The sequence below is a fragment of the Tachypleus tridentatus genome, chromosome 8, assembly GCF_004210375.1.
Source record: "Tachypleus tridentatus isolate NWPU-2018 chromosome 8, ASM421037v1, whole genome shotgun sequence".
Classification (NCBI taxonomy): Eukaryota; Metazoa; Arthropoda; class Merostomata; order Xiphosura; family Limulidae; genus Tachypleus; species Tachypleus tridentatus.
Window position 1 is genome coordinate 21607734 of NC_134832.1, and position 22411 is coordinate 21630144.

General features: G+C 33.1%; 2 protein-coding genes across 6 annotated transcripts in view; both read left to right on the forward strand.

Annotated features, from left to right (window-relative positions):
• Nucleotides 1-3114: 3114 nt before the first annotated feature.
• On the forward strand, nucleotides 3115-8414 carry LOC143224110 (uncharacterized). The gene is made up of 2 exons (XM_076452568.1): nucleotides 3115-3764; nucleotides 7261-8414. Exons 1-2 carry the CDS (start codon nucleotides 3155-3157, stop codon nucleotides 8358-8360), a joined length of 1710 nt encoding a protein of 569 aa, XP_076308683.1. The 5' UTR covers nucleotides 3115-3154; the 3' UTR covers nucleotides 8361-8414.
• A 6585-nt stretch (nucleotides 8415-14999) lies between these two features.
• The window catches only part of LOC143258648 (uncharacterized), a 91103-nt gene continuing 83691 nt past the window's right edge, over nucleotides 15000-22411 (forward strand). For 2 of the 5 annotated variants that reach the window (XM_076517916.1, XM_076517915.1), the window contains exon 1: nucleotides 17277-17890. Coding sequence is in view for 2 of the 5 variants with exons in the window: in XM_076517913.1 (XP_076374028.1) it covers nucleotides 17789-17890 (102 nt within the window). In the remaining 3 variants the exon portion in view is untranslated. Of the gene's footprint in view, nucleotides 15756-17272; nucleotides 17891-22411 lie in introns of those variants that run through there. The other 3 variants (XM_076517913.1, XM_076517918.1, XM_076517912.1) reach the window with 3 other exon arrangements.

Below are 22411 nucleotides of genomic sequence, written 5' to 3' on the forward strand. Positions count from 1 at the left end.
TTCAGTGTAATTTACTAAAATACTTAATAATCAATAAACACGAACACTTGCCCAAACCTAATATACTGCTCAACTGTTTTAAAACTTTTAAAACCTTGGATAAATTTCGGTCGTTAAACCACATTAATGACGCTTTGTCACACCTTTCTCCGGCCAAATATACAGTAGAAAGGTTTAGTCTAAAAATTAACGCCACAGCAAATAGATCGTACATATATGTATAGTATACATTCAGAATGTTTAGTATATATTGCATACGTGGTGGATGTAATATTTCTTTGCAAACATTGACAGATGACCTTCCAGTTGGCTACTATCTTACTGTTGTAAACTAGCTTATTTATTTATATTTTGAAAGGCACTCTTCCAATTCTTCATCAAGTATCATCATAACTTTCATTTTCATCTTACTTTACATCACTAACAGTTTATTGAATATATAACTTATATTATGAACTACCTGAATCCTCAATAATACTTTAGGCACCATAGATTTGGCAGTGTAGCTCGTTTTGTTTTATAAAATGTTCAGAAGGAAGCCGAAACTGAGATGAATTTCACACTAAAAGCTCTAGCCTTTTTTAAAGTGTGAAAGATAACTAGTGTGATACTATAAGAAATACTACTCAATCTCATGATTGTTGAAACACTCAGCGTAACTAACACACGCAAAATATTTAGGTTACATCACTATTAACTGTTATTCAACATAAGTTATATATATATATATATTGTAAGATTAATTGCAACATTTATGGTACATTTGCTTAATTTGTTTATGTGTGTATATGTGACATATTATAAGAAACCATGTTACCAACAAACTTGTGAACCCACAAATAATGTGATAATATATTAAGACTCGGAATTAAAAAGCTAATGGGATAGGTTATTCTTGGATTAAGTATATTTTATATTCCATACCAACCACTTACATTTTATTTTTCAATACAATTTGACCCAATAGGATACGATTGAACGTAAACAAGCAATACAAAATCAGGTACTGAACGGAATGGACATTCAGACACCAGATGTGAACACACATACAACCCCAGGTAAGACATTAGAGTATATTAATAAATATACTTTGTATATTTTGATAGTGTAAACATCATTGCTGTTATATTCTTATAACAATCTATTGTTTCTATTCATAAACAGTATATTACAATTTTTATAAAGGAAATAAGTGTATAAACTAACAATTATGTTTAGATAATTAGAAAAAATGAAAATCGAAGGTGAATTAATAACTTGTTTACTCTCATGAGCTGTATATGTCCACGTGCACTTTAATATCACACTTTTGAAACCTATAATTCATGTTTTAACATTCAAAATTGTGATATTAACCACATGAAAGTTTGGAATTTTATACTATCACGAAGAAAGAATGTACCCCTTCTAACTTCTCAAAGTTTAACAGCTTCAAAACAAATAATGGAATATTAAAACGTCTTATTTTTATTGTACGTATGGCAGAGTTATATATAAAAGTGGCAATAAAAGAAAGTGTCAGTGAAACTCTAACTTATACACAGTTAATTTTAGGTTTGTGTATTTAAACTACAACCTATATTATTTTGTTAAGATATAGAAACGCAATTAAACAATTTCAGTTTTATTTAGTCACACATAGTTTGCGATAGAAATAACTTGTAGTTAAAATAATTTTTCCAGGTTTTAGCATTACAAACCCATGAAAACTTCGTTGTTAGGTGTCACGAATATCATTTGCTTTCTCTATATACAGCAGATTAACTGTAAATACACTTGTTACATCATTTGAGATGCTCAAACTGTGCATCACCAGCATTCAAATAATAATGGCATACATGAAGGAGCACATGTCGTGCTATTACACAGTTTTTAACTCTGATTCAATGTAAAGCATTCGTGACCAGTTGTTGTGATGCATCAATGGTTTAGGTTTACTTTTACACATTCTTTAATATTATCTGAGATAAAACGTTTAGAATCGATATACATAATCTGCATAACTTAAAGAATGGGTACATTTTTGGGCTACCCAGAATATATAAGGCGGTTGATGATTTAATAAGTTACTGAAATTAAGAGCGTAAAACCTAATTTTTTCATTCCTTATTTATATGTACGTTTGTATAAGTACCTGATGTTTCTTTGTGCTGATTGAAATAGATATGGGAGCTGGAATTCCAGTTTCAAAAAATATATGATATATTTATCACCCCTAACGATGTGTTTTCGATACTTTTTAATGCTTATTTCTGTTGTTGTTGTTTCAATAAAAGTTACTGTTTTTTTTTCAGAAGTGGCTCCAGAAAGTGGATAGTGAAGTTGAATGTGGAATACTGTGTGATTGAGCGCTATTATCTGTTCCTAATTTTTAGTATCAAATTAATTTCGTTTGTGAGGGTTACCAATAGAGAGTAAACTCGTCAGACACTGTACCTCAACCACTGTTCAATCTTACGTAAATGCTTCTGCATTAAAATATTTTTTATTATTATTACTTTCTAACTTTTACCATTATTTTATTTTATTGTTTCGATCTCGTTTTGGAAAAAAATGTTATACATGATTTATTTAATTAGGATACATTAAAAACGCAGAAATATTAATCAACAAAAGTCATCACAGTTCTTAGTCGTCTAAAAAAGCTTGTTTGTTTATTTCATTCAAGAGCAAATTTTTTCATTCGAACTGTGAAGCAGGGACATATTAAAACCATGCTTTTGAATAACATAAGAAAGCTAGCTAAGTGTATTCTAACTGAATACAATATTGTAAATTATTCAAAGGGAAGCCTAATTACACGAACAGTTTTTCAATAAACCTCTTTCCTTTTGATAACCTTACTTTCTTCATTTCTAAGCTGCATAAGAGAAGTTAAAAACCTTTGTTATTAGTTAAAATAACCTTTTTTTTTCAGAACTTGTTTCAGAATCTATGACAACGTTTTTGTACATACTTTTTAAGTGATTGTTCAAACCAAAACATCAATTGAACGATATGTAGTTTAAATGGTTATTGCAGAAGAAGAGATAAATTTGATTTTTTGAAATGTTTCGAGCGTAAATAGGTTATACAGAAAGGAAAATTTGTATTTCTCATAGGTGTTTCATCTGTGATTTATTTTCCTCTTACTACAACAACTTCTAATGCTAGTATGATATCTTCTGGTCAGACGTCGGATGTATTGAACAAAATACAAAAATGGAACTCGCCGAACTGCTCCTTAAATCAAGGCAATCACATTCAATGTAAACAAATCCAACCCTCAAACACTTTCCAAGAATCAGTTCAGTTATTTTGTGGTAATGGAACCTCATGTTCAGAAGCTAATAATCAAGTAACTCAGTCTTCTTTGATCAACGCTACAGTAAAAAATAATGTAAATGCTGCTCAAGTATTTCAACTGAATCAAGACCTTCTCCCAGAAGTATCACAAAAGAACGACGCCCAACAAACGATAAAGACAAAGTTAATGAAGACCTCATTAAAGCCTGAAATACAATATTATGATTTTCCTTATACTATATCAACCAACCAGCCTCTTGCAAAATCACAAAATTCAGAGCGAGCAGATACTATTAAAAGAAACATCCAGGTAAAGTCACGAGCAAATGACACTTATATGTTTCAAAATGGAGACGTAAGCGGTTGCGCAGCTAACAAAGGTTACCCGTGTGAAGATATGGGAATGTCAACAGGTACTGCAAATGTGAGACGAACGTTTGTCTCGACCAAATCAGATGAAATACCACATTATATTGAAGGTAACGTAACATCTTTATAGTGTTATTTTCTGTTATTATTTACTGATTTTTGGAAGCAGGGTTTTCATACGAAAAAGATTAACGACAAACACGTACTGTAATAAGACTACTGTTTTTTGAACGAAATCTACGTGCAGTTGAGGTAAAGGTTGTTTGTAGTTAAACACAAAGCTACGCAAAGGGCTATCTAGATATCGAAACCCGGTTTCTAGCTGTAAGATATACAACTGGAGGGATGAAATAAACTAGTCGCTGTGGTGTAGATTTTAGATTTATAGCTAAACTAATTAAAAGCATTAAGTTGCGGTGTGTCGCTCAAGTCACATTCTTACCCAACCGCGTTAAATCTAACATTTGGCCACTAAGATATATTCTATCTGAAAGTTAAAATAAAAATAACTAAAAACTGGCAATGTTGAAGTTACTGCTACTCACCCAACATCAGAAATTTCAATTAGTTAATCCTGTTTATGTACTTGTTGAAAGGAGAACGACTTTATAAAACCCTTATTTAAAAGTCTGAATTACTCATCCACATTTTTGGATTTATTAACAAAATTATCAGAAGTCTTGTTTGTTTGTTTTTAAATTTCGCGCAAAGCTTCACCAGGGCTATCTGCGCAAGCCGTCCCTAATTGAGCAGTGTAAGACTAGAGGGAAGGTAGCTAGTCATCACCACCCACTGCAAACTCTTGGGCTATTCTTTTACCAACGAATAGTGGGATTGATGGAATATTATAACGCCCTCACGGCTGAAAGGGCGAGCATGTTTGGTGCGACCTGAATTCCAACCCGCGCCCTCAGATTTCGAGTCGAACGCCTTAACCCAACTGGCCATGCCGGGCCTATCAGAAGTCAACAAAACATTGATTTTTAAACAAAATTTTAAATATTTATGTGCAAAACCAATTCTAAAATAAAATAAAAACAAAAAGTGTTCGAACATGCATTTTCATAAATATGCCAGAGAATTGCATAAAAATTATGATTTAAATATTTTGCAGCAGAGAAAAGGTTTTTAAATTTTGCAACACATGCACACGTAAACTAACATTTATTCATACGAATTACGTTAATAGGACTTAAGCTATAAGTATAATTGTTTTTGTATGTCTTTTGCTATTCTTCATATTCAAACGCAGTGGATGGACGGACGTCTCTTTTCCCAAAGTATATTATCGATCTAGTAGAACGTGTTGTTCGACAAATTATATTGTGTTGTGGTATTTAAAGACGCTAAGGATTATCAAATTTATATTGAAACAAACTTCCTTGTGAACATTTTCGATATTTGCACCTCCACAGAAATAATTATTTTGCGATCGAATGAAGCTATCTTTGATAGAGTTGAACCTGAGAAAAAATTGGCTCAGCCAAGTACAAGTAGTCTTATATTTTGTTAGAATATGTTTTGTAAATGTTTATATAAATCGATAGTCATGGTTTGGAATTTCTCGATTTTATATAAACACATTTTGAGCTAACTCTGTAATTTGCTTCCCACTGTACTACCTGGTTCAATGTGATCAGAAAGGTTTATGTGCATTCATCTATTGTGTTGCTGGTAGAAATACTTAATGAAGGGTTAGTCAAGTAAAGCAAGCAAAATGAAAAGTTTCAAAGACTCTAACAAAAATAATGCTAGACTTTTGATACTAAAGTTTGAGATAAAAATCACTTTAACTGCAATCCCCCATTCGCATATTTCTCTAAATTTTTGACGGATTAGTATCTAATGTTGTGCTAAGTTTCACGTTTAAACCGTAACTCTTAAACTACTAATATAAAAGCCTGTCAAAAACGACGGAATATATTGTTGGATGGTTAATGAAAATTACAGAATTTAACTAAAACCTAATTGTATGTTTCTCCCATTCTTCACTACGCATCAGTCTTGAAGAAATTCTTTAGTCAACACATCCTAGGTAAAATATACTCAATAAAATGAAATGTTATCGCGAACCAAAATACCCGTGCACTCTGAAGGAAACTAGAGTAGCACTGTTGAGTTTTCTCAACGTCGGACATTCCGACACAAATTATCAATTATTTCAACCATACAAAGGATAAAAGATATTGGTAATAAACGTTTATTTTTGTATTATATGTGTTAAAATACAAAATAATGTTTATTAATTAACATTTATTCGCCACCTAAAGGTTTTAAACACCGACACAAATTTTTAACTCTTTCGACTGTACATAGGATAAAACATACTTAAACTTAATTTGCAGCAGTATAAGTCGGCAGACATGACGCTGTGTCAATAAGGAGGTGTAGTTGCTCCAATACATAAACGTAACTTACGGCTTAGCTCAAACACTATTTTTCTTTTGGCTATAACTTAGTTTTATAAAACGTTTGAATTAAATTATTTTCCTGTAAAATCACCGAATTTGTAAAGAAATAAAATAAAACAAAGAATAAAAACAAACATTTCAAACAAATCAAAATGAATAGTGAATATTGAGCATTCAATATGAACACTGTAGTTTGCCTAAGAACAATCAGGTGATAGATAGTTTTGTCCCTAAACAACAATGTAATTTGTTGTAGGAGGCAAAATGTAGGTCTGAAGTGCAATTTCTACACACATCTGTTTTTCGTCCGTAATATACAAATTAAAAAGGTGGGAAAAAACTTATCTGAGGTTAATGTGACTTTTATGCAAACTTGTAAGTCTATCGGTTTATAAAGCTTCTTTAGCTTTCGGCGTTTAAATAGGAACCTTTAATGTATTAAATTATTATCGTAATTTTGTAATTTTTTATCATCTTCTGTAATGAAAAGTTAAATAACATCTTTATTTATGTCCTGAAAATAACGAAACATTACAATGGTGGCAAAGTTAGATTAACACAGTTTGTATTTCAAGTAACCATTTTTTTTTTTATAAAATACGTCTAAAGTGTTAAAGTTTGATGTTTGTGGGAAAGAAAATCTCTTGGAATTTAGTCGACCCTAAAGGAGCTGTTATTGCTTGACGTTATTTGTCGGAACGAAACTTCTCTGTATAGAAGGGAAGAAGAAAACAGACTTCAAAACTTGATACAAAAGTAAAAATAATACGATAGACACTTATGTTGCTGTAAAAAATCTGATTCATGCAGTTTTACTTCATTTATTTTGTTTTTTCTTCTTATACAACATGCGAAGTTAAAACAAAGCACTGTAACGTGAATCCAATGATTAATAAAAATTTGAATTCAAAACAGAGCATTCTTTTTGTCTGCTGTTGAAGTCATAAATATTAATAGTGAAACTTTTAACATTGCTGTTTGCATGTTAACATAAGTTGTCTTTTCTCTGAAATGAATTATTTTCATTGTCATATTGTATATTTTTAATTCTGAATACTTTTTTTTTCCTTTGATTAATCCTGGCAAAATACGTCTATATATAGCATAGTAGTTAACACTGCATTATCAGATGTAAACATTGTTGATTCTCTCTTGTAGAAATAATTTTAATTTTTATCTTTTTTTTCAATGTTAGGCCAACAAATTATTCTACCTTCTGGGCAAAGCACGTTTACGCAGTCCAGTAGAAAGACTCCAACTTGCTACTGGGCTTGGAGATACTGGACTGAAAAAGGCTATTCTGTACCTCCACAAACTGCTACAAAATGTTCGTGCAACAGCTGTTATAAAATTCCTTCTTTCAGATCCTGTTTTCAAAACAGATGTCACCATCCCCATCCACACCGAATTTACTGGTCCAGTGGAACGCCCCATGGAAAAATTCCAGAAGCTTTTCTACCAGGAGAAATAACCCCTGAAGGCATCAAGGCTGTAAGCACAGTGGACGAAGGAGCTAATAGAATTAACCCAGTTCATTGCAGAAGAAATTCAACATTCGTAAACCGAGACACTCCCAGTACATCTTATTCCTTTCCATACTCTACGGAAAATTATTATGACACTTATTGGTACATGTATTCACCTATATCTCAAGGACCAGTATACCCTGATTGTACATCGTACAAGGATGGAAGAGCTGAGGGCTACAAATATCAGACTCTCCAACAATCCGAACAAGAAGGAGTGCCCATGAACCAAGTAAACTTACAAGATATATCAACACCTCAACAGTACCCAGCTGTGAGTGAATCACTGTACACACAACTCACTAATGTCCATTACTTGGATAATGACATTGGTTGCCAAACAAACGACGATATTTGGCAGGTATCTCAAGGGATTGATGCTGTTGTCCAAGGAAAAATAACAACCGACTTTGGAGATCCAGATAGTGCCAACGCTGAATATAATACTTACAGCAGAAGGAATATTGCAAGTGGAAGAGATGGAGATGAATCAAATACTTCCATTTTGCCCACTACTTTAGAAACAAACCATGTGCTCGAAAATAAGTTGGAATATACTGGACAGGTTAGAAATGATGTTAATGGAGTTGATTCAACTGCCTTGCAAACATTCGCCTACTCTGGAAAGAGTGGTAACAAGGAGACTCATCAACCAATGGATTTAACTGTTGATGTTGCCCCTGAGACCTTAGCAGGAAGTCAATCTAGTGAAAACAGGCTTGTTATCGATCTTGAGTCGCGCTCGCCAGTAGCCAGAGCAGACCAATAATAGAACATGTTACATTTTTGTGAGATTCTTGCTGTTCAAGACATTTTCTTTTTTTCTTTTAACACGCCTTTTTATTATCTTCATAATAATCGTTTAGATGCTTAGTGCAGTGTTATTATTAAAAATTGTTTATGTTTTATCTTACAAAATTTTTACGATATGTTTGCTTACCATGGTTGTTTATTTTTATTGGAAATTAATGTCCCGTACTTGATTACTTCATTCATCTGATCTGTTGCACGAGTGAGTGTAACGTGATATTTTAATTAACTAATTAATAAATACAACTTGTTATATTTTCTGACTTGGTTTTACTTTGCAAAAGTTTTGATATACTTTATCCTAATATCAATCTAATTATTACTGTAAAAAAGTAACAGAATTTCTTACTTAAAGATTTGTTTGCTGCTGTATCTTTTAAGTACCTTTTTTACAGCGAAACAATTAGAATTTTACCCCGCTGGGACAGCGGTAAGTCTACGGATTTACAACGCTAAAATCAGCGGTTCAATCCCCTTTGTGGACACAGCTGCTAGCACGATGGGGTTTTGCTACAAGAGAAAAACACATACGCACAATTAAAGCTAATGTTTTATTTGATCCTGTCTTTTGCAGGCATAGTAAACGTAAAGCTACACTGCTGAACAAAATCTTAAGCCCAATGAACATAAAGAAAAAATATGCATTTTGTGTTGTTAGACTCAACCACTTATTTGAGTAGAGCTTTGAAAGATGAAAATAAGAAAAGGTAAAATAAAAAAATTTTTAGCATTTAGTAGGGAAAATGTGAACACTGAAATTAGCCTAAATACTAGCTGGTCAAAAGTTTAAGACCGTACCAAAAAGAAGTCTTAAACAGGGTAGAAAATACCCAACAAGAGGTCTCAGTAGTGAATTGCACATCCGTCATTGCGAATATCTGAAAACATTCGCTTTGGCATGGCCGATATAAGCGTTTGCAGAAGGCTGGATGGAATGTTATTCCAAGTGGTGAAGATGGCTTCGCGAAGATCATGCACTGTTTGGAATTGACGTCCATTTCTATAGACTTCCCTTGCCATCCACCCCCAAACATTTTCAATTGGGTTCAGTTCGGGCGAACACGCTGGATGGTCCAAAAAAATCACGTTATTCGCCATGAAAAAGTCCTTTGTCGTACGGGCATTGTGGATTGCAGCATTTTCCTGCTGAAAGATCCAGTCATTTCCACACAAGCGAGGGTCTTCAGTCAATAAGGACGCTTTCTTCAACATGCCAATGTAGCCAGCTGCTGTTTAACGTCCCTGTATAACCTGAAGCTCCATTGTTACATGGAAGGAGAAAGCATCCCACATCATGATGGAACCTCCTCCTCTGTGTCGTGTAGAAAATGTCTCCGGTGGGATATCGTTATCGTGCCAGTAACGTTGGAAGCCATCTGGACCATTCAGGTTAAATTTTTTCTCATCAGAGAACAAAACCTTCGTTCACTTTTCCACGTCCCATGTTTGGTGCTTCTCAGCAAAGTTTAACCGAGCTGTTTCGTGGTGTGGAAGGAGGCGTGGCCTTTGAAGACGTTTACGGTTTTTTAAAGCCTCTCTCTCGTAGATGCCGTCTTATTGTTCTTGAGCTGCATTCTGCGTCTGTAAGGGCCTTAATCTGTTTCGACGATCGGCTGGTGTCTTGCCGGACAACACATCGAATCCTCCTGCTCAACGCGTGAGATTTTCTTGGGCTGACCATTTGAAATTATCGTTCCGTATCCATCAGGGTCTTTTAAGAAATTTGCAACAGTAGTTTTACTACGACCAATCTCACCAGCGATGGCACGTTGAGAGAGACCTTGCTTTTGCAGCTTGACAATTCTGCCACGTTCAAACTCTGTCAACTTTTTAGCCTTTGTCTTGTTTTTACCCAATGTAACACAGGAGATGTCAGTGGGAGATGTTGACAACGCTAATGCTTGAACACGACTAAATTTCGTTACGTGCTAACCGATTAACGCTTCGTTTCAGTATGGTCTTAAACTTTTGACCAGCTGGTATTTAGGCTAATTTCATAGTGTTCACATTTTCCCTATTAAATGCTAAAAAGTTTTTTATTTTTATTTTCCCTTTTCTTATTTTCATCTTTCAAAGCTCTACTGAAATATGTGGTTGAGTCTAACAACGCAAAATGCATATTTTTTCTTTATGTTCATTGGCCTTAAGATTTTGGTCAGCAGTGTATGTACTACTAAACTAATTTTGACACATTTTATTTTCTCTGTATATGAGAGTGTATTGTATTATAGCTTGAAATGAAGTTATAGTCGTGGTCTTCAGATCCTTTCTTGGCTGTATTAGAAGCTATAATTAGTTGTATATGTAATGCCATTTAAGGAAATAAGTCATAAACTTAACCTATAAGTTACTGAAGGACATGAGGTATTCCAAATAGTTAGCAAGTCTAATATTATTTTGGTTACCTTCCATGTAAAAAAATAATAGTAATTGGCATTACACATATTAACGTCAAATTGCATGTATTTTTTCTCGTCACTAAAATTGTTAATTTCAGCAAGAAATAAATTCAAAGCACAATATTTTATCCGACTTTATCCTTTAAAATTGTGTTGCATATTGTTTTAAGCAAAGAAAACTGACTGCAATGCAGTATTGGCAAAAATATTTGGGTTTCAATGGAAAGGAGGTACCCTGCACAACAGAGTACTCAGCTTCGCTAAGTAGACGGGGGAAATTATTTTCGCTGGTTGCCACCATTCCTTGTTGTTCTACTAAGCGCAAGAATATACCGTTACCAAAATGAACGCTGTTTTGACACTTGCCATATCTATAAGAAATTTCAAAGGGGATATATTTATTTCATCTCAATGCATGTATACATAATACTGGTATAAAACATATACATATATAAATTGAACAACATCATATATACACTCAAAGACATTCTTCTCTTTATCCTTTTTCGTTTGTTTATGTTCATCTTTTTTTTTAGATATTTGTTGTACTCAGTTGATGAGAAAGTTCCTCTTTTTAATAAAATTTCCTTATAAAAATAAACGTATTTGTTGTTGATGAGTTTATTTATTTTTTTCTCCAGAACATGCGAAGACTTACAGATCGATCTTGCTTTGGATACAAAATTTTAGGAATTGTAAAAAAATATGAACAATTTTCCAGTAGTGTCCTCTTGAAAATGAACATTGATAGATAATTTTATTCTACAATTAAACGTTCAGGAGATGCAGAGCGTGACAGTTGTTTTGTTATGTTATACACATTTTTCCTCTATGATCCTAACGCTCTGTTTACGAAAGAAATTCGTGCGTCTGAAGTAGACTACTATTCGAAAATTTCTAAGGTGGGAAAAAATATCTGTGTGTGCGTGTGTCTGTGTATATACTTGGCATATAGATTAAAAGTGTTAAAATCAGTGAAATACATTATTATTTACAAAATATTGTGCACGCCTCTGTTATAGACTTATAGGAACTATAAGTGCCAAGACTGTAAATAACGGTAACAGTACCATTTATTATTAGCAGTAGTAAAATTTGATGTATTCTGCATTTATTTTACACGCAACATTTATTTAAAGTAAAATGTGTATGGAATTATATTTCCCAGAAATCTTTTATATTGTATTCATGATTTTCCAAACATATTTAAATTAAATTGGTTATAGTTATGTATATTACTTAGAGCTGTCAGGTTTCATATTTTTGATGGTACCGTGTTTCTCCGATAATAAGACCTACCCATAAAATAAGACCTAGTGTGATTTTTGGGGATAGTTTTAATATAAGCCCTAGTTAAGAGTGGCAGGAAGAGGAAAGAAATAATAAAAAAATTAATTTATTAATTAGTTTAATAGTTAGTTAATTAGTTTGTTTAAGTATTAATCAGTTAGTTTAATAGTTTAATAATAGTTTATTTTAAATGGTTAGTTTAATAGTTTTACTTTGTAACTTCATTTTTTTAATATATCAAAATAAGACATCCCCCGAAAATAAGCCCTAGTGTCATATTTTGGAGTGAAAATTAATATAAGCCCTGTCTTATTTTCGGAGAAACACGGTATACTCCAAGTTTGTTCTCATTAACCTAGCTCATGACAAATCTAGTAGACTTCTAATGTTTTCGAGGTATACAGCTTTCAACATGAAGATCTGACATTAAGTATTTATTTAAAGATTTATATAGACTCTCAGTTTGATAAATGTTCTTAAATTTTTGTAAGCTTTCTGAAAATGATATAGCTTGTGTAGAGTAATTTTTGCAGTATTTATCAGATAAGTTTTTGTTTGTTGCGATTCAGGACGTTTTTTAATTGTTTCAACCGTGAAAATTTAGGCAAAAAAATCCAGAGAGCTTGTTTACCTAAATTCAGAAAGAACTTTTAAAAAATGTCACGCAAATTGACGCGATTTCACATGACATCAGAGTAGCTCTTGAAACTTACTTCTATTACACACTGTGTTATTGTTATTGTTAGAAACACAAAAACACTTCATTAAGAGTGTATTTTCGAAATGTGCACAACCTATTAACTACTCCCCAAATTCAATTAACTCCATAGATTTAGAATCGTTGAAAAGTTTTAGAGAAGTCCATGCACCTGATTGCATTGGATGAAAACAAATGAAACTAATTATTTTTTTCAAGTTGTTAATCTACGTGTAGCTTTGGTATTATCCTGATCAACAAGGAATGGACCTATTCGAATGAACAATTTCTAGCTTTCAGATATATATTTATATTTGTGTGTGTGTTACAAATCTAATGAAGTAGTACCTTGGTAAGAGATCAACGATTTAATCACACAGAGAAAAGTCCGTTTCTAATTCAAAGTATTGCCAAAAACTGGCAGAAAGAATGGCTTATGAATAAAAATGAAATTGGATCAGCTCAAATTTCTTGTACAAGATAGATTGGATTAAAGTAATTTTGGAATAGTTTGTGTTTATTTATTTAGTTGTTTTCACGAAATCTGAGTAGTTAAACTCTAAAATTTGAGATAATCCTCCAAGTTCTACAAAACTTTGGAAATTAACTCGTCAAGCAGCTACTAGATGGCAAAACTTGCGTTATTCTCATGAGGCAAAAATTTTGGACACGTCTCTCTTGTAATCGTTTACACGACACGACAAAAACAAAAAAATAGCATTAACCGAACCAGAAAATGGTCCTTAGATATCAGGTGGTATTTTGTGTTGCAGGTTAATGTTTAATTACATAAGTAAAAATACTGAAAGAGAGAAAAAAATGTTCGTACTAATATGATTCACATATTTATCTGCTTTCTGTTGGAAAGTATTTGCAATGTTCCAGTAGCTTTTTATTTTGTGCTCGTTCACTTAATTTAAATAAGAAATGCACCGCATTAAAATCTTGTTTTGGATAAATTCTAAGGATTTTCAAACTAACTGAAATTGTAAACCAGCATCTATAAAGTTTAAGATAAGGAAGAAACGTTATTGCACAAAAGAACCTTGTTTGTCAGACAAGGTTATCTTTCTCTTTATTCAGTATATGTATATATATATATAGATCTATACACTATCTTGTGAGCTTCTTTGTAGCTCATATTATCAAGTCATTTTTAATGTTGTAAAGAATATTATATTAAATTCAAGTTGCATTTGAGGAGATTATTTGTTTTGAAGTGTAACTTTATGATTAATCTATTTAAACACTGATTAAAGTATACTGAACTTTATGTACAATTATTAATTAACCTAGCCATACAGAAATAATCAGCATAATTAAATACTTCTGCTTCTCTGATAATTAGATCAGTTTAATAGTACCACTACAGAAAATTTCACTTTATTACGTCTCGCGAAAAATACTATCTTAAAGTGACGAAAAAGTAAGTTTGAACAATATTTTCATCACTTTATTGACTTAATATACAGTAACTCCATAGCTCTAGGTAGAGTAACTTAAATCTTTAATACGTAAGAAATTACTGATTCATGATTTAATTGGATTTGAAACTTTAATATGCATAAGGCAGATGTCACGTCAATATAAAATTAATAAGATAACGTCTATGACGAATAATATTTAATTACAATAAGTTTTCTTTTTCTTTTTTAAAAATTCGTAGGTAAAAATAAATCTTATAACCAGCTTTTTTTCTGGAAATTTATTTTTCTGTATTATAAATATTTAATTAATTTAAAAGAAAATATGTACTTATCAAACTCGCCGCTAGGGGTCAAAGATTAAGTCAAGAAACAAAATCAAACTCGTTATATGGGTAGTGTTAATTTACGTAACAAGTGTACAAACATACCTAAGTAATCTGAAATGTATAATTTAATTATTAATTGCAAGTCAAAAGTAGTGATAAAAGATAAATGCTGGTTACCATATTTTATTATTCACACATGAATGAAATAAATCTAGAAGGCTCAAAAATTTGGATTTTCTAAAGCTAGTACTTCGAAGTGGCAGTTTTTATACATTCTTGAGACACTATAGAGTTAGCGAGCTACGCCATAAAAAAACTTTGACTTTTTTTTACGCTTGTATCCCTCCGTAATGGTCAAAGAATCCAGAAAATAATCACAGTATAGGCATATCTAAGATTTAATTATTTCTTAACAACGTATAGACTTAATATAAGGACGATACCAGTTTGTGTAAGCTTTGGCGCCCGTCCAAAATGACTGGGAGAACCTGTAAGTTGACTGGAAAACGATCTAATTAGCGTCCTCGGTAGCTGAAAGTAACAAAGCAAGAAGAATGGTGTTGTTGAAGTCAGACGCTTCCACGATTTTTTTTTTTCTTTTCTGTCGTCGTTACTTGAATGTACTTTCATTTACACTGTAGCTCAGCGACAATGATCAGTAAGTGTAATTACGTACCAGCTAAAGTAGAATTTTGCGCCCAGCTGCGATCCTCCTTCTTGCGAGCAGCAGAGCCCGCCTACTGACAGTGGAGCGCTATCTCGTCAGAGAAGATGATGGTAGGGAGGAGGGGGAAAGAGGTTCTGTTGGAGAGGATATTGTATCCATAGTGTTGTCGAGTGACTTCTAACTGAAGATGTGTGGAAGTGTGGAAAGCTAAACATCTAACTTAGTTTATTTGTGGACAGAAACTTCTCTCTTAAAGTTACCCATCATCTCGAGACACGATATAAACAGTTCTGGAACCATTTTCCACGCCTCGACCAAGCTGATTCACGGCCCGTTGCCCTGCCGGGAACCATACCGCCCTCCCTGATAGCCGCTTTAGTCAACCCGTCGGTTTTACGACAGTGCGAGTACGACCAGCTGGTGTAGCTGTACGATCGAGTAGCGGGAAGTGTTGAGATTTATACGTATCAACAGTATATCACCATTGAGGTGAAATACCTTACTTATGTGGTATCATTGTTCAATAAAGTTCACAGTTGCGGTAAAGGGTGAGTACGAAACATTTTATAATGGTTTACGTTCAACAAAGTTTTTATTAAAAACAAAACTAGCCAGCCACAAGTACATTTAATAATAATGATGTAACGAGAGAAGATGTCAGAATTATAAGAACTGCGGATAATATTAGCAACTGATGTTAATTGATATTAACTTCCGATTACAACGTCCTATTTACTTAGAGAAAAATTAAACATCGGCCTGGCAGTCGGTATAGTTAATTAAAAATGCTTATTTTCTATATAAAAAAATTAGAATGCATTGGTTCATCATTTTGGTGTTCATGCTATTAAGGATATTTTCGGCCGAAGGATAGACGCAGTTTCTTCGTACACACATTTTAAAAACGAATGTAATATATAAACATCATATTGTAGATATTTTTGAAAAGCACTTGTTGTTTCATAAAGCTGTCTTTGTGTGTGTCCGTAATCGCCCGTTTATTTGTCTTATAACTCATCCACAGATTTAATATATGTTTAACGTTATTTTTAAAACTATATTTACTATATGTTAAATTGTTATGCAGTTACCGTAACTCAACAATAAAGTCATGAAACGGCCTACTTCAAACGAGAGTATACAAGTATATTTAAGGTAATTTTATTTGGTTTTTAATATATTTTGAATTTGTGTAAATTTGCTTTCTTTCTTTAGTTTTATTACGCATTACTCAACATGTCTATCAATTAATGCAGCGAAGCCAAAATATACAGATATTTATTGGATTTTTTAAGGCTTTTACATTCGGAGTTATCTTCGTGAAATATATAATATAATGTACTTCAAATTGTTTGGTAGATGGCGCTCATAACGTTATACGAGTAACAGATTTTGGTTTAAAAGGATTATTATCTTTTCAAAACAGATATTTGTATGTATGAGACAAAAAGGAAATTAAGCATTTAAGACTGAAATTTATTGTTGCATAGTAAGGTTTGTTCTTAAATATTTATCATTTTACAAAGGCTCTTGTTTTAGACTTTATGAATAGAAGAAGCCAGACTTTATCTTATAACCACCGTTTATGTTTATTTCTTCTTGTTGTACTTTAACCTGCATATCTTCTTGTGCTTATTTTAACATTCATAGTTAAAGCAAGCACTTTAAAAGCCAATGAACTCAAGCGCTTGTAAGTGGTTATGATTTAAGCATAAATTACTTTGTTATTTGTCAGGTGTCAGTAACAGCGTTTCTTAGCCAGCTCTATATATGCGTACATATATGTATGTACATGTCTATGTTAGAACTACAGAGCGAATACAGTTTAGCATAATGTGCTTCACATGTCATTAAAATGTTGCACATACGTTACCTTCATCCGGAACAAAGAGACCGAAAATTATGAAAATAATTGTACAAAGAAAGCGAAAATTATGAGCGCGATTATGGACGGCAAGAATCTTGTACCTCTTATCACCCTGAGGCTGTTTAGCTCATAGAAAAGTTTCTCTGTGGTCTTAGTATGTACAGGTAAATTATACGTGAGCTCATATGTTGCTCAATCTTAGATTTCGTGGAAATACAGCGTTATCTTTATAGACTTTGATGCGAAATTTCTTATTTTCAACAACTAGTTTCTTTCTGGCTTCCTTATGTTAAGCTATATTGAAGTACCTTTACTCTAATGCAATTTGTCTCTGCCAGCATTTTTAAAGTTTCAGTCGCTTAGCTACACCTCGAGACAAACTTCCGGAAGCGTCTGTTTGTCTAAAACGCGAGCGTCACAAACTCGCAAGACTGAGAAGTGACGGGAACGTGCGAATGCTTCATCACTGCGCAGTCTTTACAGGAAGTCAATAAAAAACATGGCGGCGCTTCGTAGGCGAGGGAACATGTGTACAGGCGCTCGCGATGGAAGGAGAGCGAAACCTGATACTTGTGATATATTATCCTCTCACTTTTCACCATTTTAGACAAGGTTCTCCTGTGAAGAGCCCACATCAGGGCCAATCGGTCCAGGCTACCGCTGGAAAAGAGGAAACTCGCCAAAATCCAGCTGCCCACAAAGGCTCTGCCAGGAATGAACGCCTCTGAAACTTCGCCTAAACGACGTCGGATGCGGGGTGAAGCCGGAGAGCCGAGCAGTGTACGAATTAAGCAGGAGCCTGAAGAAGATATAAAGGTAAACGTAGGTGATTCTAGTACTATCATAAGTGTGAACCTGAGAAGTTTTCACGTATATATAGGCTTTATGAGTATACCATAAGAGTAAACAAATTTTGTGTGCTCGGAAAAGAAGGAAGTCCACTTCATACCACTATAAGATTCAATACATGTAGCCTACTAGTGTGTGTGAATGTGTTTACTTGGAGCTAACGTAAGAATGCCTGTTCACAGATTTAATCTGTTTAAAGATACCATAAGTCTCTGTAGATTTGTTTTGCTACTAAACGCAAAGCTGCACAATGGACTATATTGTGATCGAACTTCGAATTTTAGCATTATAAGTCTTCACGTTTATTTTGTCAGTGGGGTAGTTTTAATAGATATAGCATCGTTACAGGTAGAACCAGCTTATACAGCCATAACAGACAGCTCAGACATATTGTAATTCAGTAATAGCATAAGAATGACCACTCGAACATATTTATTGATGCATTCAGTGATAGCATAAGAATGACTGCTCAGAAATATAATCCTCTCAGTGTCAACATGAGAAAGAGTGCCCAAGGATATAACTTTGCTTAGTGACAACATAAGAAAGAGTGCTCAAGGGTATAACTCCGCATAGTGACAATATAAGAAAGAGTACTCAAGGGTATAACTTCGTTCAGTGACAGCATAAGAAAGAGTGCTCAGAGCTATAATCCGTTTAGTGACAGCATAAGAAAGAGTGCTCAGAGCTATAATCCGTTTAGTGATAGCATAACGAAGAGTGTTCGCTTAATCGTGCTTCAAGTTTCAGAGGTATAGCCTGAAAAGTAAAAGAACAAATCAAAATAATATTGTGTTTCTATATAAGTATCGTATTGTACACATGTGGCAGAAACAAATAATCTGAAATAGTCCGATAGTAATATAATGCGATGAATTAATTTGAATATGTTCAATGTAACACAGATGGTACTTTTGTTCCATACGTTTACAATACATTGAATTCTTTCCTACCACATATTGTCTGGCTGTCAACTGTGTAGCTCATACTCTAAGAAACACATTCGTTATTAAGGTTCTTTTTTGGGGAGTAACATAGGTTTATTCAACTAGCGTTATTAACCGTAACTACTCTCTGTATTTGTTGGATTTTTACAGATTTGCATCGCCTTAAAAACACGCGTCTCATCTAAAAAAATGAACCCACAGAAGAGAAGCATGACTGAGCTCATTCTGTTAATTGTTCTATAACATTCTTCATATAAACCTATCTCCAGACTGTGTTTTTAGCTTTTAAGGGTTATATCTGTTAACGTTTCGTCTTTTTGTGAATTCTAAAATAATTCATTAGTGTAGAATATATATATATATATACAATAAATGTAAAATACTTTAGGCACATACATAGACTGTTTATAAACTGTACTTGTTGTGTAAGTATAACTAATTGAAATAACTACTTATTTATATATCATATTTGTTAAATGTAACTTTTAACGAAGTTTGACTTTCATTTTCTGTGAACTGGGAAAACTGTTATGGTGTTTCTCTATATACCATGTTTTTAAATAAAAATTAGCAAAATAAAATAGCTAGTCTTACTTCATTAAATGTTTTATATGTCTGAAGATATTTATTTGTAAATGTAGAATTTTCAGTAAACACTTTAACAGTTTACTCTAATAACAAAAACTGAAATCTTAAGTTGTTTGAAAGCATAAAGTATCACTCACAGTTTTAGTTTTAACATTAATATTTCACTTGCACAAAAACAACATCTTTACGTTAACCTTCCTTTGACAGTCTCTGTTTAGCTACTTAGTATCAGTTTTTAATATATGTTTCTTATTACATCTGGTGTGGACATCAAGTTATATTCATAAACTATTATTACCCACACTTAATTATTCCTTAGAAGAACAAATATTACTACAAGTAAGCATATGATATTATCACCAAGAAAATTTTTTATCAAAGTGTTTTGTATCAAAGTCTGAAAACGCTAAATCATGCGTACTAACTATCATTTCTACTTGTTCTCTGTTCGGACGAGGATATGTTTTGCCCCCTGCTAGTACAGCGGTATGTCTCCGGATTTACAACGCTAAAATCAGGGGTTCGATTCCCCGGGGTGGGTTGAGCAGATAGCCCGATGTGGCTTTGCTATAAGAAAAACACACTCACTTGTTCTCTTCACTTCTCAATAAATGCCCGTATTATGAACGCAAACTAAACGGTTTTCTCATCAACAAATACCGTAATTTTCTCTTCTTTTCCTGGTTATGATAAAATTTCAGTTCCTTTTACTGTGTACACATACTTATAAATACATTATCTTAGTTAGATATTCTTACGAAAAGCTGAAGAAAACCAACAACGTCGAAACCTCTGTTAAAAGAGTTAATACAAAGATAACGAACAGATTAACGTGGTCTCTATGTGTCGGGTAAAGAGTTCTGAACGAATGATGCACATTCGGAAGTCGCATTGTGACAATCAAAATATAGTGATTTGATATTTGTTTGTAGAGTTTTAGTATATTTTAGTCAATAATGTGCTTAGTTTTGTGATGTAACTTCCGAAAATAAACCCTTCGAAACAAAAAGAAATTCTACGTGCCAACGATCTGTGTGTCCTGTTTACCATCTTTAACGTTTCTATATTTATCGGGTCCATATTCCTGTGGTTTACTTTAGTGGCAATTTTCTTTCTTTTTTTTTTTTCTTGTAGTTCATGCTAAATTGGCTCTTGAGCACTCAGAGCACATGTAAGGTATATTCAAAATGAAGGGAAAGAAAGCTTTAGTATTTCTGACAAAGTGGGTTAAGTTGATTTTCCCACTGTTATAATAAGCTATCTTTTAGAAAGCGCTTATGGTACAAAAAAGCATGTACAGTAAAGTAATGTTTTCGTTTATCAAGCAATCTTGCGACGTTATTATTTTGTGTTTTGTTACTAGCAAGTCGCTACCATAATTTTTTGTTATTAATATTAACTAATTATGTGAGAAAGAAGAAGTTTCATCTCAAAGTCGTTCTATTTAAATAACAAGCACCAAATTAAACAGAATATTTGATTATCATAATGTCAGGAGATCTGTTCATGCATGTATTCAGCGATAGTTTTACTGACTAAACAAAGTAGGAAATATCACAGACAACCCTTAAAAATGACCATGTACTTTGTCATCTGTCCATTTTTTTCTCCCAGTCCTCATTTTAAATTAAAACATTTCTATAATCTGTTTGTTTATCTATGAGAGTAGAATCTCAATAAAATTATTAAATGAAATATGCGTTCAAAATCAGTTATTGGGTGAAACGTTTTCGATACCTTATCGGTACATACTGGCCCTGTGGTAGAGTTCTACATTACAAAGCTGGCCAGTCGAGCTCAAATACAGTCGATACCGCAAAAATATCCCACACTTTTAAGTTTTTAGTGTGTTATAAGAGTAACAATCAATTCCTTAATATAGATAATGGGTGGTAGAGTGCTATTGATTGGCCGCCTTCTCTCTGGTCATTAGTTCATTATTATGAACTACAACAGATATCCTTGGTACGTTCCAAATAACATTAATATAGCTAATTATGAACAGCGACAAACTTCCTTGATAGCTTTACCAAAAATGCATATACAGTAAATTATAAACAACGACAGATAGCCTTAGTAGCTTTACAAAAAACACATATACAGTTAATAATAAACGGTGACTAATTGCCTTAATAGCTTTACCAAAAATACAGATACAGTTAATTATGGACGACGACAGATAGCCTTAGAAGGTTTATCTAAAATACAAATACAGTTAATTATCAACATCGACAAAATGCCTTAGTAGCTTTATAAAAAATACAAATACAGCTAATTTTTGACAGCAACAGATAGCCTTAGCAACTTTACTAAAAATACAGACACAGTTAGCTATGGACGACGACAAAATCAGAGAGAGATTTAATTATAAACGACGACAGATAGCTTTAGTAGCTTTACCCAAAATATAAAAATGAAAAGACCTTAGTGGGTTTACCAAAAATAACAATACAGTTAATAATGGATAGTAACAAACAACCTTATTAACTTTATCAAAAATATAGAAATTAACACAACCACAGAAAACACCCAGATACTAAGTAGGGAAACAAATACAAGCAAACGCAAAATTAAAGAAGCGTTACTTATACAGCAACTAAAACCAATATAAAGGAACACCTTTGTACCTATACTAATTAATAACCTAACATCTAACTGCAATGCCCCCTACAATCCCGTAACAGTTTATACGCTAGTCTCTAAGACATGCACCTGGCAACGGTCACTTGCAAACTCTCTCTTTCTTAACCTGAAAATGACCTAGAAAGGTCGAAACGTTGTTCTCTCCTTATCAATAAAAGTGCTAACACCCATATCAGCCATTCTGTAATACATTTTTATTTCAAGTGGGTTTATCGTCATCAAGAAGTATAGCACATTATTGTAAATATCTGATGTTGCTTCTGTATAAATCCTTGAAAGGATAGAAACTGTATGAAATTTAAAAGTCCGT